General features: G+C 42.3%; 1 protein-coding gene across 1 annotated transcript in view; it reads right to left on the bottom strand.

The window, feature by feature from the left end:
* LOC311230927 (ras association domain-containing protein 1-like) overlaps window positions 1-15,482 on the bottom strand; it is a 27,465-nt gene extending 11,983 nt beyond the window's left edge. The window contains exons 1-3 of the mRNA XM_084317372.1: window positions 15,234-15,482; window positions 14,251-14,610; window positions 3,217-3,341 (exon numbers count right to left, since the gene is read on the bottom strand). Of these exons, the coding sequence (XP_084173498.1) occupies window positions 3,217-3,341; window positions 14,251-14,572 (447 nt within the window). The 5' untranslated portion in view covers window positions 14,573-14,610; window positions 15,234-15,482. The remainder of the gene's footprint in view (window positions 1-3,216; window positions 3,342-14,250; window positions 14,611-15,233) is intronic.

Raw genomic sequence — 15,482 nt, 5'->3', positions numbered from 1 at the left:
ATGGGCATTGGGCAGAACGGCTCCGTATCCGGCTCGCGCAAATTACATGGCACCATTGTCGGCGAGTTTCCAAAACGAAAACACCCTTTGAGTGTTGCCACTAGGAAAACGCGTTTTCCTGCCAAAACGGTGTTTCTTTTTAACTTGGACATGCAAACGTAATCATTAGAAAATAGAACGTTGCTGTTTTACACCAGTGTAACCATGGCCTAAGAATGAAGTGAGCGTGTGTTAGTGGAATGATTGATTGATTGAACATTTTATTAATGTCCGCCTTGTTTCAAACTGGTTATGCTTAGGCCCTCTTTCGAAGTCGGTTATGCTTAGAGTTTATCTTTAGAGCAGGGCGATAGACCACCCTGATTCCAAACTCTAAGCATAACCGACTTCGAAAGAGGGCGACTTCGAAAGAGGGCCTAAGCATAACCAGTTCGGAACAAGGCGGACATTAATACAATTTTCAATCAATCAATCAATCAATCCAATAACACACGCTCACTTAAAACAGCGCACCTCCGAGCTGCTTCTATAGAAAGTAGGTTCGTACTTAACGCCAGACGTACATCAGCGCGCGCCCTCTGTGGCTGCCACAGGCTTGCCCAGTGAGAGGATTCCCCGGCGCTGCAGCTGGACCCTATTGACCCAGGCCGTTGATTTTGGAAAATACACAAAACCGGCTCAACTGGCCATGATTGGACGCTGGCAGGAAATACCAACTCCCTAATGACATCACCCCTCTCCCCCCTCCTTCCTGTGAGAGCCAAGATGAAAAAAAAGCATTCATGTGAAGGGACATCACGCTGGGTCACACGATAGTGAAAAAATAAATAAGAAAACACGTGAATAGAGTTAAGCAGCCAGCGCACGTTCCACTTCAATGAAGGATAATATAGGAACAGTTACCCTTTCAAACCACGAAGATTGAAAGGCTGAAGGGACATTATTACATTAGGGTGTGTCAAGGAGAGTTGGGTTGTGTCAGCCAGCACACAATTACAGATACAGTATCTTGGTTGGTGATTACAGAGGTGGTATCTAGGGCAGGCTATTAAAAGTGTAGACTGCACTGATCCAAAACATTTCACTGGTTCCAAATCTGATAGTATCTACTCTTACCAAGCAGTGTAGACTGAGATCGGTCATTGGACAAAACAGTTTGAGCACTTGTACTTTACCTGGGTAAAAAAAAATTTAAGGAACTTTTTTTCTTTCTTTTTACTCCACTACATTTATCTGAACCCATCAGTTGCTAATTACTTTGAAGAAAAAGATTTTGCACAGAAAACACAGCAACAATGTATGAAGATAATGTACTTGTGCATAACTTTGCACTACGTTCTCTTTCACCTTTTTTATTTAATTCACTCATTCGTTTAATTTTAGCTACTGTTTATATTGTTAGTCCTGTATATTGTGTCATATGTTACTTTATGTTTTATATTGTCGAGATCTTTTTATAGGAGGAATCAGTGTGGATTGTGGGGGTGAGCTTGGGAGAGCGTCTGCCAATGTATACGTGTATTTGTTGTCCTGTGTTTTGTTTTGTTATGTATTGTATGTTTTGTATCCCCTCGAAAACAAGATAGCATATCTCAAGGGGTTTATCCTTCTAATACATTTCAAATATACACCGTGGGAAGGGGGGAACGTAATAAAAACTGTCTGTATGTCTTGCACAAATGGGAAAATGACAATAAAGTTGACTTTGACTTTGACTACTTAAAAATATGAAACCTGACAACTTCAAGAGGATGTAATAAGAGCAGCATAACTGGACCACATTACATTAACATAACCTTTTGAGGTCAATGGTTCAAGGCTTGAATGCTCCTGAGCTCTGCTATACACATGTCATATACATGCACTTTAAATACAAACAATTCTCTACTTTTAAGTAAAGGCACGGCACTTTGTGGAGGAATCCTTTTGTTCATCCTAACAATAGCTTGAATCTCACACCTAGAGAGCCAATGTCCCCAAACACCCAACCTTCTCTATCGACAAGAGAGCTGGATCCCCTTCTCCACCAAGTGTTCTCCCAGCTGGTCACATGAGAGCACTCCTAAGCTCATTTAACCCACATGTACTTTGTACTATTGTGTTTCATTATTAAACCTATATTGATCATGAAGATCCATCTACGACAGAATTTATGAGTTCCAGTACTGTACATATGTATATATTGACATTTTTTGTTTAGTTTACACTTGTTTACGTACTTGACTTTCTATTTTATACTTATATTATACTTATTTTATACTATCTTTTTATTTTATCTATCACACTCTCAGGAGCAAAACAGAAAGAAGCATTTCATGCAAAAGTATTCTGTATTTCTGTATGACAACTAATAAAGAAACTTGAAGTACAAGGCTAAGAGAATTATCAAAGACTCCAGCCACCCAAACAACTGCTTCTTTGAACTGCTGCGGTCAGGCAAGCGATACCGGAGTCTCATGGCAAGCACAGAGAGACTCAGAAGAAGCTTCTATCCCCAGGCCATCAGGATGCTCAATGAACAATAACACTATGTAACAACCATCAAATGCACTCACAGCACACACATCCACACGCACACACTCACTTTAAACAAACAACTCACTGCAGCACCCACTTTACCCACTTTAGAACACCTAAACACACTTTATATTTATTGGTAAAGAATTTGCACTACAACCCATACCTCATTACACCTTACTGTAAATTGTACCTCATCACATTTCTGCTTTGCACTGTATAGTATATTGTATTGTAACTCAGTTACTTCTACTCTGCATTGTACATTGTATATATGTATATACTGAACACTTTTGTCTACGTACTTGACTTCTATTTTATACTTGCTATACTTATTTTATACTTATCTATTTTTGTCTAGCACAGTCTCTGGAGCGTAACAGAAAGAAGTATTTTGTATAAAAGTATTCTGTACTTCTGTATGACAACTAATAAAGAAACTTGAAACTTGAACTTGAACTTCCGCCACCACTGCCCATACAGTACCAATACCTTATTATAGCCTGGTTTCAGCCACATGCATCCCTAAATGTTAACATTCCATTTCTGAGCACAGACATCATGATCCTACAACTTCTGGGAGTGGTGGGGGCCACAAACATGAGCAACGTGAGGCACTGCATTCAAGGCCATGAGCCACGAGATTAAAAAAAAACGCATAGATTAAATACTTCCCTTATCAGCTACTAAGGTCCTTACCACATTTGTGTCTGTTTCTATGGTGTACTCCACAACACATGTTTGGTCTACGATGGAGCCTCGGTCCCAGCTGCAGTCTAGCTGGATGAGGGCTCTGCATCGGTAGTGGCACGTGAATTTACAATCTGTAAGAGAGAGTGGCAGTGATAATGACGTAGAGTGGATGGGATTACGCCCAAGGTCATTCAAATTTTATTGAAACAGTTATCTTGAAAAGCATACATGCACAAGACCATTTTTGCAATGTTAAAATTACATGTTCATGTAATGAATTAAACTTTAATTATTTTGAAAGCTTGTCCTATTTGGAAGAGTTTGGAATTCTAAATGGGTGCTGCCCTCTGCTGGCCATGTAGAGTCATTGCAGTTAGGTTCCCTCTCCCATCCAGAAATAAGATAAGATATTCCTTTATTGATTCAGATAAATAGTGGCAACATGGTTTTGGATACACTAACAATAATACTTTACCCCTGTTGAGAAGAGCCATGAAATAAGACTAAGCACTGAGATGTAATGACGCCATGGCAAGTAAGTTATACGAGTTATATAAAAACATTGAAATGTTGATGCATGGTGTTGATAGTGCTTGGTGGTGGTGGCTTGGATCATTAAGATAAGATGTTACATGCAGATGCAGGGTAATATAAATACAAATATAAGAATAAAAATTATAGTAGATAATCAAAAATAAATAAAGATAAAGGTCTCATCTGCTGAACAGGTGAGACATATGTATACTCTGTCAATAATATCACAATGCGTGTATGTGCAGCCCACCCTGGTATAATATACAGATTCTATTCGAAGTCAACCCCATGTACAAATATATATAGCTAACTAAAGTCTACTCTGTACAATGTGCAATACTCCATACTGAGTCTTAATCTACCCTGGTAAGATTAAGCGGATTATCAATAAATATAAATGTGCGTATACCAATAAGATTTAAAATGCTAATAAATTAATGGATGATATGCAAGTCCTTGTGCCGCAGAGTCCATGCAGGGTTCAGTAGTTTAAAGTAAATCAGTTCTAACATAGAATAGAAATACTTTTATTATCCCGAGGGAAATTTGACAATACAAATCGCTCACATTAAACATTTAGACAGAACAAGTCACGAATAAGAATAACAAAACAAATTGCCTAAGAATAGAATCAAATATACAGTAAAAAAAAATAGTCGAAATATACAGACGTCTACAGTAAGTGTAATATTGCACAGTGTTGTTTCAAAAGGAAAAGTCCAGGAAGATGGTAACTGTCATCTACATTTGGGTCTGATTATTATTTGATTATGGTTTCAGCGTCAAGTTATTAACTTCAACATATGTCCACTGCATACAACACAACAGGGGTTCTACTGTCTTTAGCCACTACCAGTCCTCTCAATTCAAATGATGCAAACATGCTGATTGGAGGCATTCCAAAGATTCTCTCAGTGGGTCACTATGAGCACGTCGGCGTGCGCCTGTGGCAGGATGGGGAGGCGGAGTCTGCACACCATTTGAAAGTCATCATAGCCCAGATATACCGGATCCCCAGCTAAATGTCAGCAGTGACAGCAGTGCGTATAGCTATGTCAGCCACAATGACACATGGCCCTTACACACACACACAGGTCAAGTGAGGCTGATAAGAGAACTAATGAATGTCATTCAGACTTACACAATATCCACTAGGAGAGCCACCACAGCTTCTGCCTTGACTGATATTATTGTTTATTATTACTATTGACCTTTGTCCGAGGGAAGCAACAGTTGTGATTTGAGGATCACAAAAAGAGAGCAGGGCTTGAGATAGGTCAATTACGTGCATTTACACTCCATTTAAGCACATTTCCCCACCCTCGTCAAGTGGTGCACCAGCACACATAAATGGAGCGCTCTCCATGTAAATACTGCAAAGTGATTGGAATAAACAGCTGTTTAAGGAGGAGTGTCAATCAAGACCAAGGTAACTTGTGACCTAGAAAATTAAGATAATCTGAAACTGCCTGCAAAGGAACAGATCTTTTGAAAAATGTAATACAGCTAAATCAAAATCCAGGGGCACGAACAACATTTAAATTTTGTCCTGATCAAATACGAAATAATTCCTCAAATATGTCCCATTTAAGATAGCCACTGTGCATGAACCCTGGCTAGGTTTTAGGTTTAGTTTCAGTTGACGGAAAGGAAGTTCCTTTCAACTGCAATGACAAGAGAGGAACCCAGGTTACCGGCCAACTCGGAGAAACTCAGAGAGACACCAAACCACTTCAACTACCTACAGTAAACGACTGCATACGTGTCGGCTAGCGACACGCACACTGGGAGTGGTAATGTTTCCTTGAACCCAAGCTCAAACGTCTATTCATACCCAGTGAATACTGTACTTCTTGAATGGAGCCTCTCTAACAAACAACCCATTTATTTCTGCTGAAACACAACGAACCGAAGCTACAGGACTTGGCACCAACAGACACAAGACATCCGACATCCACACTCGAATACACAATCATTTGGCCTCGTATCTGCCATGGTGTGGACATTCTTGTGGTTCTACCGCCAATCACCAAGCGATGCCCTCTTGCTCTCTTTCACGTCTGACGCATTGGGGCTTCACCATATTGACAAAAATCATCTAGAATTGTTATATCACATTTACATTTAGTCATTTAGCTGACGCTTTTATCCAAAGCGACTTACAAATTATGCACAACAAGTCAGCAGGAAGGGTACAACTCTGGCAGCTAAGGGTAAGTAAGATTGTTCGTCAAGCAGTGTCAAACTTGAGTGCTACAGTCTTGAGTGCATAGTAGTATTAGACATATTAGCATAGTAGGTAGTAATATAGGCAAGGTAGATTCCTTAGTAGCAGAGTGTATACTAGTAGTTAGTAGTTTGTTTGTTTGTTTTTTCCTTCTTCATTTCAGATGTTACTGCAATATATACATTACAATAGCTGTGGACAGAGCTACAGTATACCTACATCCAGTGGCGGTTGGAATGCCCCACGGGCCCCGAGGCGAGATTGACAGCTCGGGCCCCCCCCCCCCCCCCCCCGATATTTATTGTATTATTAAAAAAAAAAAAAAAAAAAAAAAAAATCCAACATGAAACAAAACATATCACAATACAATAATAATACGTCAAATGTATATACTCTCTTTTCTGGACTCTTTTCGTATCACAAACAGTACTGTATTTGCAAATCTGGTATGTCATGTATAGATGTAGCACTACTGTCTATCTGTATGTCATTATGTTATAATGAATTGAAAATGGGGGACCCTGATGTAAACAAGACGAAAGTGTTTCTCTGGTCTGCATCCCCTTAACAATTGTATGTATTGAGCTGTACTGTATTGTACCCATTCTGCAATCTGTTAAATAAAGTTTTCATTCATTCACCATGACATGTTTAGGTATTTGGCCAGATCCAGCTTGTCTGTGATGAGAGTGTTTTCTGTCTTTATGATTGACTATCATCATTAGATATTTCAGTTTCGTTATTACAGTAGCTGGCTAACAGTACGTTAGTTGACTAATACCAGAGTCAGAATTGGGTAATATGCCGACTACTGGCAGTGATGCGACCTATGTTACCACATAACTTTTGTCATCTCTGGTACTATGCAGTGCACTATGCAAAACGGCAAAGAGATAGGTAACGTTCGTTAAGTGCCAAATTACCATCATCATGATACACCCTCACATAATTCACAAAGTGTTCACGTGCGCCACCCATGTGGTAACCTAGAAATACCATAGATTGTGGCTAGGTGGTAACGTATATGTTTTCTATGATCACTATGAATTGAAAATGGGGGACCCTGATGTAAACAAGACAAACATCTTTCTCTGGTCTGCATCCCCTTAACGAGCCGTACTGTATTGTACCCATTCTGCAATCTGTTAAATAAAGTTTTCATTCATTCATTCATTCATTCACATTACGTTAGTTAGCATCCAAGCTAGCGTGATAACGTTAGTAGTACTAGTTAGCTTACCTGCAATAATGTTGTCATCGTCCTGGACAGATAAGACTTGTTAAATCATAATATATCCACACTTTGTGCTGGTCCTCGGTAAATGTCCCCTTTAGCTGCTCGGCGTCTTCGGATTTTAATACACCATGGTAGCGGTGGTGATGTGGGGGACCCTGATGTAAACAAGACGAAAGTCTTTCTCTGGTCTGCATCCCCTTAACAATTGTATGTATTGAGCTGTACTGTACTGTACCCATTCTGCAATCTGTTAATAAAGTTTTCATTCATTCATTCATTCATGTTTCAGGTGACTTATTATGTTGAACATAGCTTGCGATATTTTTCTCTGATGTCGCGTTCACGTTACGTGGGAAGAAGCGGAAGAACCAGAGGACATCTCGTTGCTACAACTAGGAAGCCTTCACGCATTGACTCGATCAAAACGCCCACATCCATACTTCCGCAATTCGTGACGCGAAGTGGGAGATATCGGGGTCTATAAAAAATCCCATATGTCCTAGTAGGAATTACAACTAGGAGGCTGACGTGAATGGTTTTTCCCAGTCGGAAGCTGATTCTTCCGATTCTTCCCACGTAACGTGAACGCGACATCAGAGAAAAATATCACCTCCGCGCTGCTTGTGAGATTTACGTGGCTACGTCACAGCCAAGGAAAGGGAGCGCTGGATTTGTGCAAAACGCCCTGTTCCTAAACCACACGCTATCAGTCGTACTCGTACCACAGTACTGGCAAAACGGGAGGAGCCTAGAATCAAAACAAACGCACCAGTCCCAGTTGCCGTTACCACCAGTTGTGTTCGATCCAGTCCCACACGCGAACGGCAACTCCATTCAGTCCCGGGCCTGGGCCCGGGGCCGGAGGGGGGGCCCGGGGCCCGGGCCCCCCCTCCCGCCAGACGGTGGGCGGGCCCTAAGGCAGCTGCCTCCCCAGCCGCGCCTATAGCTCCGCCCCTGCCTACATCATGTATTTAAAAAATAAACAAAGAAAATCAGATGCTAATGCTTAAATATGAACTACATCCAAGTTTACAATATCCACACATTAGTGAACATGAATAACTCAAAACAAATCCAAAAACTATAGTGCTAAAATTCAAATTTGTGATGTCATCGGATATAAGGTCTGAAGCTGCTTCTGCTTCAGACATTGAATCAGGAAATATGGTGTAGATAGCACTGAGAGAACCAAGGGGAATGCATGTAACACGCTGCATCGCGAAGCGGACCCGCCGTCCTTTGCCGAATGTCTTCCCCCCGCTCTGTCTCCCGTTCCTCCTCCTCTCTCTCTCTACCGGACTGCCCGGTAGTACAAACAAATAAAAATCTACCAAAAACATCATTTAAAAAAAGAAATCTGTTGCTAGGGGAACAGCTTAGGGCCAAGTGTATTTCCTGTCAGCTGTTATAGTAGCAAACACTGCAACAGGACATAAACGTGGTCCCCTTTAGAATGTTTGTCACGTTTGAAAAGGTCTACAGAATAAAGCCGATTTAGGTGTACATTTTTTATAAATAAAATAAACTTTCCGTGGGTCCACAAAACCAGTCTATCGTGCTTCATTAATGGAGCAGCTCCAGACTTTCTACTTGATAACATCACAAGTTTGAGTCTCACTTCTCTGGTTTCTGGCTGTGGGAGAGAGAAGCCATGGCGATAACATATTGGAATGCTTAATTGGGTTGTTGTTCCCAGTGGTGCGTTATTGAAATCATCTGGGGTGACACGCACCACGTGCATGCGCGCTCCCTGCGCGTGCGCGCGCTCCCGCGAATGCGCATTTAATGTCCCCTCGCTTGGGCACAGACTAAAGACAGTGCCTAATTGCCTCTACGAATGGAATGTAACACGTCTTCACAACAAGGTAGGTGTGAATGTGTCTGAGAACGTATTTAACACACATGACGACCGGAGCTATTGATATGCAAATAGCGAGTGAGGTCCCACACCGTGGGACCCCGTCCCATGAACAACGCATGCCTGGTTGTTCCCCTTCAAATTGTGCTCTATGTAGCCTACATAGGGCAGAAGTCTTTCTTTGAAGTGCCACTTGACTTGCTGGGCATTCTGCACAACACTAGAATATTATTTGGTTCAGGGGACAATCTGAAACAGATTTCCTTCTGATGAGAATCTAATTTGGGTAGTTAGGGAGAGTGGGGCATCTTGTCACACTTTTTGTTTTCACTTCAACTTCTCAGTCTCAGTACATCAAAGTCATTATGAATTGAAAATGGGGGACCCTGATGTAAACAAGACAAACGTCTTTCTCTGGTCTGCAATCCCTTAACAATTGTGTGTATTGAGCCGTGCTGTATTGTACCCATTCTGCAATCTGTTAAATAAAGTTTTCATTCATTCATTCATTCATTTTCCATATTCAATTAAATAATACATTCTTGTGGACAAATGTATAATCTTTGGATTTTTACTTTAATATAGTGTTATAAATGGTTAAAGGAACAGTGACAGGTAGCCTTCGGGAGAGTTGTTAGTTGGACAATGCCTAGACTACCCGTCACTGTCCACTTCCATTCATTGTGCTAAGCTAGGCTAACATGCAGCCAGATAGCTTTCTACTGAACACACTGGTATCTATCTTCTTGTCTCTCTTTGGAGAAGACGATAAGCTAATTTCCCAAAATGTTGGCGTGTTCTTTTCAAGTACAGAATGTGCATTTCTGACAAGTTGCCCCGTCACAGGGTGAGTCGTCACACTTTGCGGGGTAAATTGTTACATTATATTTTTCAACCAATAAGAACAGTAGAGACTTTCCACACTCATTTTTGCAGTTAAAAGTTTCAAACACCAGGGCTTCATCAGTGTCAGTGCATGAAAAAACAGGAACAACCCATTTAAGTAAATAAATTAACAAATAATCTACCATTGACACATGACCGTCAATTTCTGCGGATGTCTTCTTTTGACAGTATCTGTGAGAGTTCTATAATTGAAGGCCGTACTCCAGATTTATTTCCCAGCTTTACCTGCCTCACTGCCCTGAGCGTTATGTCAGGTGGTGTGCTGCCTCACTTAGTGTTATGTCAGGTGGTGTGCTGCGTCACTTAGTGTTATGTCAGGTGGTGTGCTGCCTCACTTAGTGTTATGTCAGGTGGTGTGCTGCGTCACTTAGCGGTATGTCAGGTGGTGTGCTGCGTCACTTAGTGTTATGTCAGGTGGTGTGCTGCCTCACTTAGTGTTATGTCAGGTGGTGTGCTGCGTCACTTAGTGTTATGTCAGGTGGTGTGCTGCCTCACTTAGTGTTATGTCAGGTGGTGTGCTGCGTCACTTAGCGGTATGTCAGGTGGTGTGCTGCGTCACTTAGTGTTATGTCAGGTGGTGTGCTGCGTCACTTAGTGTTATGTCAGGTGGTGTGCTGCGTCACTTAGTGTTATGTCATGTGATGTGCTGCGTCACTTAGCGTTACGTTATGTCAGGTGGTGTGCTGCGTCACTTAGTGTTATGTCAGGTGGTGTGCTGCGTCACTTAGTGTTATGTCAGGTGGTGTGCTGCATCACTTAGCGTTATGTCAGGTGGTGTGCTGCGTCACTTAGTGTTATGTCAGGTGGTGTGCTGCATCACTTAGCGTTATGTCAGGTGGTGTGCTGCGTCACTTAGCGTTATGTCAGGTGGTGTGCTGCCTCACTTAGCGTTATGTCAGGTGGTGTGCTGCGTCACTTAGCGTTATGTCAGGTGGTGTGCTGCATCACTTAGTGTTATGTCAGGTGGTGTGCTGCGTCACTTAGTGTTATGTCAGGTGGTGTGCTGCATCACTTAGCGTTATGTCAGGTGGTGTGCTGCGTCACTTAGTGTTATGTCAGGTGGTGTGCTGCGTCACTTAGCGTTATGTCAGGTGGTGTGCTGCGTCACTTAGTGTTATGTCAGGTGGTGTGCTGCGTCACTTAGCGTTACGTTATGTCAGGTGGTGTGCTGCGTCACTTAGCGTTACGTTATGTCAGGTGGTGTGCTGCGTCACTTAGTGTTATGTCAGGTGGTGTGCTGCGTCACTTAGCGTTATGTCAGGTGCATGGTGTGCTGCGTCACTGCCCTCAGCGTTATGTCAGGTGGTGTGCTGCTGTCATTGTCGGTCTTTCATTTATAATTTCAAACGATTTTAACAGGCTTCTCTTTGTCCTTCCTTCTGTTTGCATATTCCTACAAAAAATGTATGGCCACATCAATTATAACAATTGAATTACTACTCCTGATACTGTGTGATGCAGTATATCACACACACATTGTTGTTTACATGCACAGCAGCTGCATCTGGATAATGTTGCTCTATGTATACTATATGACAATTTGCCCCATGTGACACACAAGCAATTGTGTATAGCACAAGCTAGCTTCAGTACAGGACCTTGGTTTCTGTATCAAAATACAATTTTTTTTCTCCTCTATTCTGTGCAAATCATACTTATCAATGTTGTATTACATAAATAGTGAAGTTTACTTTTTTTTTTTTTTACTTTCATGGTTGAAAATATGAGAATTGTTCTCACCTCAGATTACAGGGACATATATTGCATCCGCTTTAGAACAGTGATGCACATGTAACTGTTTAGATGTTAAGTTAAAACTTTTAAGATAATCCTTTATTGATCCCCTTGGGGAAATTCGAGTGTCAAGTACCCTCTGGTGTTGGAGATATTACCAATGTGACAAGATTGATTGATTGATTGATTGAAAACTTTATTAACAGATTGCAGAATGGGTACAGTACAGTACAGCTCAATACATACAATTGTTAAGGGGATGCAGACCAGAGAAAGACTTTTGTCTTGTTTACATCAGGGTCCCCCATTTTCAATTCATCATAACATATATGACATACATGACATACAGTACTGCTACATCTATACATTTATGACATACCAGATTTGCAAATACAGTACTGTTTGTGATACGAAAAGAGTCCAGAAAAGAGAGTATATACATTTGACGTAGAAACTGTACATTGGAGGAGGTTGGGTAGGTGGGGGGGGGGGGGGGGGGGGGGGGGGTGGGGGGGACTGTACATTGGAGGTGGTTGGGTGGGTGGGGGGGAGGTTGGGTAGGAGGGGTGGGTGGGGGACACTGTACAAGCAAAACTGTACATTGGAATATTGACAAGACCATACTTGGTAATTTACTGTACATTGGAGGGGGTTGTGTTAGGACATTTACAGGGGCCAGTTTCGAATTGCAGTCTCCCGTAGGTGTTTTTTGAGAGTGTTTTTGAAAGTGGGTAGTGATTCACATTCCTTTACAGCTTTGGGTAGGGCGTTCCACATTGATGTGGCATAATTGCGAAACGTGTTTAGTCCCTTGTTTGAGCCGAATCTGGGTTTAACATGATTTGTGGAGCTCCCTCTGGTGTTGTGATTGTGGTATTCACTGACCTTTGGGAAGTATTTTGACATGTACATGGGTACCTTGGTCGTGTAGTGTATCTTGTAGACCAGGCCCATTGCAAGTTGCTGTACTCTGTCGTCTACTCTAAGCCATCCTAGGTTGTCAAAGTGGGCAGGGGTGAGGTGGGTTCTAGGAGTAAGGTCAAGCAGTAGTCTGACCAGTTTGTTTTGAGATGTTTGTAATTTTGTTTTTAGCGCCTTTGAGGTGCTTTGGTACCATGAGGTGCAAGCATAGTCGTAGTACCCTTGAATGAGTGCTCCTGCCAGAGTCTTCAGGGTATTCTTGTTTACCAGTGAGGAGATCCGGTACAAGAATCGAGTTCGTTGGTTGACTTTTTTTATTACATTGGATGCCATTTTGTCACAGGAAAGATTTGCCTCTAGGATGGAACCCAGGTAGGTAATATCTTCTTTCCTTGTGACAATATTGTCACCCACTGTAACTGAGAAGCCGTCGGTCTTGCTGAGTTTGTTATTTGAACCGAAGAGAATGGACTCTGTTTTGCCCATGTGTAATGATAGTTTGTTATCAGCGAGCCATATGCAGATTTTGCCTAGTTCTGAGCTGAGGGTTTTTTCAACCTGTAACTTGTTCTTGTCAGAGACCAGCAGGGCTGAGTCGTCCGCAAACAGGAACAAGTTGCAGTCACAAGCTGACGACATGTCATTTGCATAAATTAGGAACAGTAGTGGACCTAGTATGCTTCCTTGTGGAACACCACAGCTCACTGTGAGGGGGGGGGATAGGGTACCGTTTACCTCCACCATGTTCTCTCCCCTCCAGGTAGGATTGCATCCAGCTCACTGATAGACTATCAAAACCAATTGCTTTTAGCTTGTCAATCAGAATGGTGTGATTGACAGTGTCGAAGGCCTTTTGTAGGTCCAGCAGGACCATGCCGCAGTATTTGCCTGCGTCCACCTCTTGTTTGATGTGGTCGTTTAAATAGAGAAGGCATGTGTCAGTGGAGTGGGATGTTCTGAAGCCAGATTGGAATTCGTAGATTAGATTTTTTTCCACAAGGTATTTTTCGACCTGTTCGTATACAATTTTTTCCATGACTTTCGAGATGGATGTAAGGATAGAAACAGGGCGGTAGTTGCCTGGGTCTAATTTGCTGCCCTTTTTGTGCAGGGGTGTTACTCTCGCAATTTTGAAGTCCTTGGGGACGTGTCCCTGTTTTATGGAGAGGTTTATTATGTGTGTGATGACTGGGGTGATGGCGGCTGCTGAGTCTCTGAGGAATTTGGAGGGGATGTTGTCATGGCCAGTAGCCTTGTTAGGTTGGAGGGCGCTCAGTTTTTTGAGTACCTCATGTTGTTACCATTTCCAGTTTGAAGTCGTCTTTGTGGACCCCTAGGTTCTTGTAGTATGCTACTGTGTTCTACCCCATAATGCCCTGAGTGGGAGGGTACTTTGTTTACCAGTGTTGTGGCTATGTTTGTGAAGAAACTGTTTAAGTAATTGGCTACATCCAGCTTGTCTGTGATGAGCGTGTTGTCAGTCTTTATGTTTATGTTTGAGAATCTGGTTTTAATGCCCGCCCTAACATGCATTAATAGAGAAGCATGCATTATCTTTCTCTCTCTCGCTCTCTCTCACTCACTCACAGAGTCACACAGATACACATACAAAAGTAAACTCACTAGCACAGCGCAGGCTCTGCTTGTAGAGCCCCCATATGAAGTCTCCACACAGGTCGCACCAGGTGGGCTGAGCGTGGCTGCAGGGTTGGAAGTCGTGGCCCTCTCCTCTGTCCTCTTTGATCCGCGAGTCCCTGGTTGTGTCGCACTGCACTCTGACGATGCCCGCTCGGCTGAGCAGCTCTGGGACCTTCCCGGGGCTGATCCTCAGCGCGTTGGCCCTCTCCAGACGCGGAGGTGAGCGAGGCGCCTCGGAGCGCGTCAGCTCTATGTCGTCTCTCTTCACCCGCAGGTCATGCAGCTCTATGAACTCCCCCCACGACATTGTGCCATTCACACCCGGGCGTCTTCCATTACCACTGGCTACAATAGAAACATGTAATTTGATAGTAGAAGCAGTTTTGATTTTAGATTTAGCATTTAAAAAGTTTGCATTTTGTTGTACTTTAGTTTGTATATTGTATATTTTGTATAGTGTTTGGACTTTATTCGTTTGACCTTTTTACTGTATGAAGCACATTATCAGGGGGTTCATACAGAACGAAGCATTTCACTGTAATGTACATGTACTTTATATGTGACAAATAAAACAAAACTTGAAACTATATAAGACTTCCCATAATATCATTATATATGCTAAAGGTTACATATTCTTATGCAACACCCTTCAGCCAACGTGGGCAGCTTCAAACGGGTTATGTTGGCTAGCCATAAAGTATCTAGTTATTTCACGCCGGGGGAACGAAAAGTTATTTCATGAATATATGGGACATATGGTTTTAATCAATTGAGAGGCAAACGTTACTACCCCAGTCTTATCCAGTGAAACAACGAGGGGTGCATTTGGGGGAACTCGTTTCACGATGAAGTTGTGTACCATAACATTAATAAATAGCCTAGTCGGGGAACCGAACAATTTAGACTAGTATGAGTATGAGTATGACAGTGTAATATCGTGTGAAAAATGTCCATTGATAATAACTCACCAAACAGGGACCCACCTCCGCGTGGAACGATCCATTTCGTCTCAAAAGTGTTTACAAACCAGCAAGTCTTCCGCTAAGATTCCGCTACAAGTAACGGAGGTGTGCAGCCTTGGACACATATCTGGAAATAATGTATCACTAAGCTACATAACGGAACAGCGCTCCTCGAAAACAACACATATACGGTCTATTAGCCCGCACTGTATCAGCTCAAAATACAGCCTCTCGTTTTTGTTCTTTTGTCACGGA

Source organism: Notolepis coatsorum (genome assembly GCF_963971535.1).
Source record: "Notolepis coatsorum genome assembly, chromosome: 6".
Taxonomy (NCBI): domain Eukaryota; kingdom Metazoa; phylum Chordata; class Actinopteri; order Aulopiformes; family Paralepididae; genus Notolepis; species Notolepis coatsorum.
Note: the sequence above shows the minus strand (reverse complement) of the source record. Positions and strands in the feature narration are given on the sequence as shown.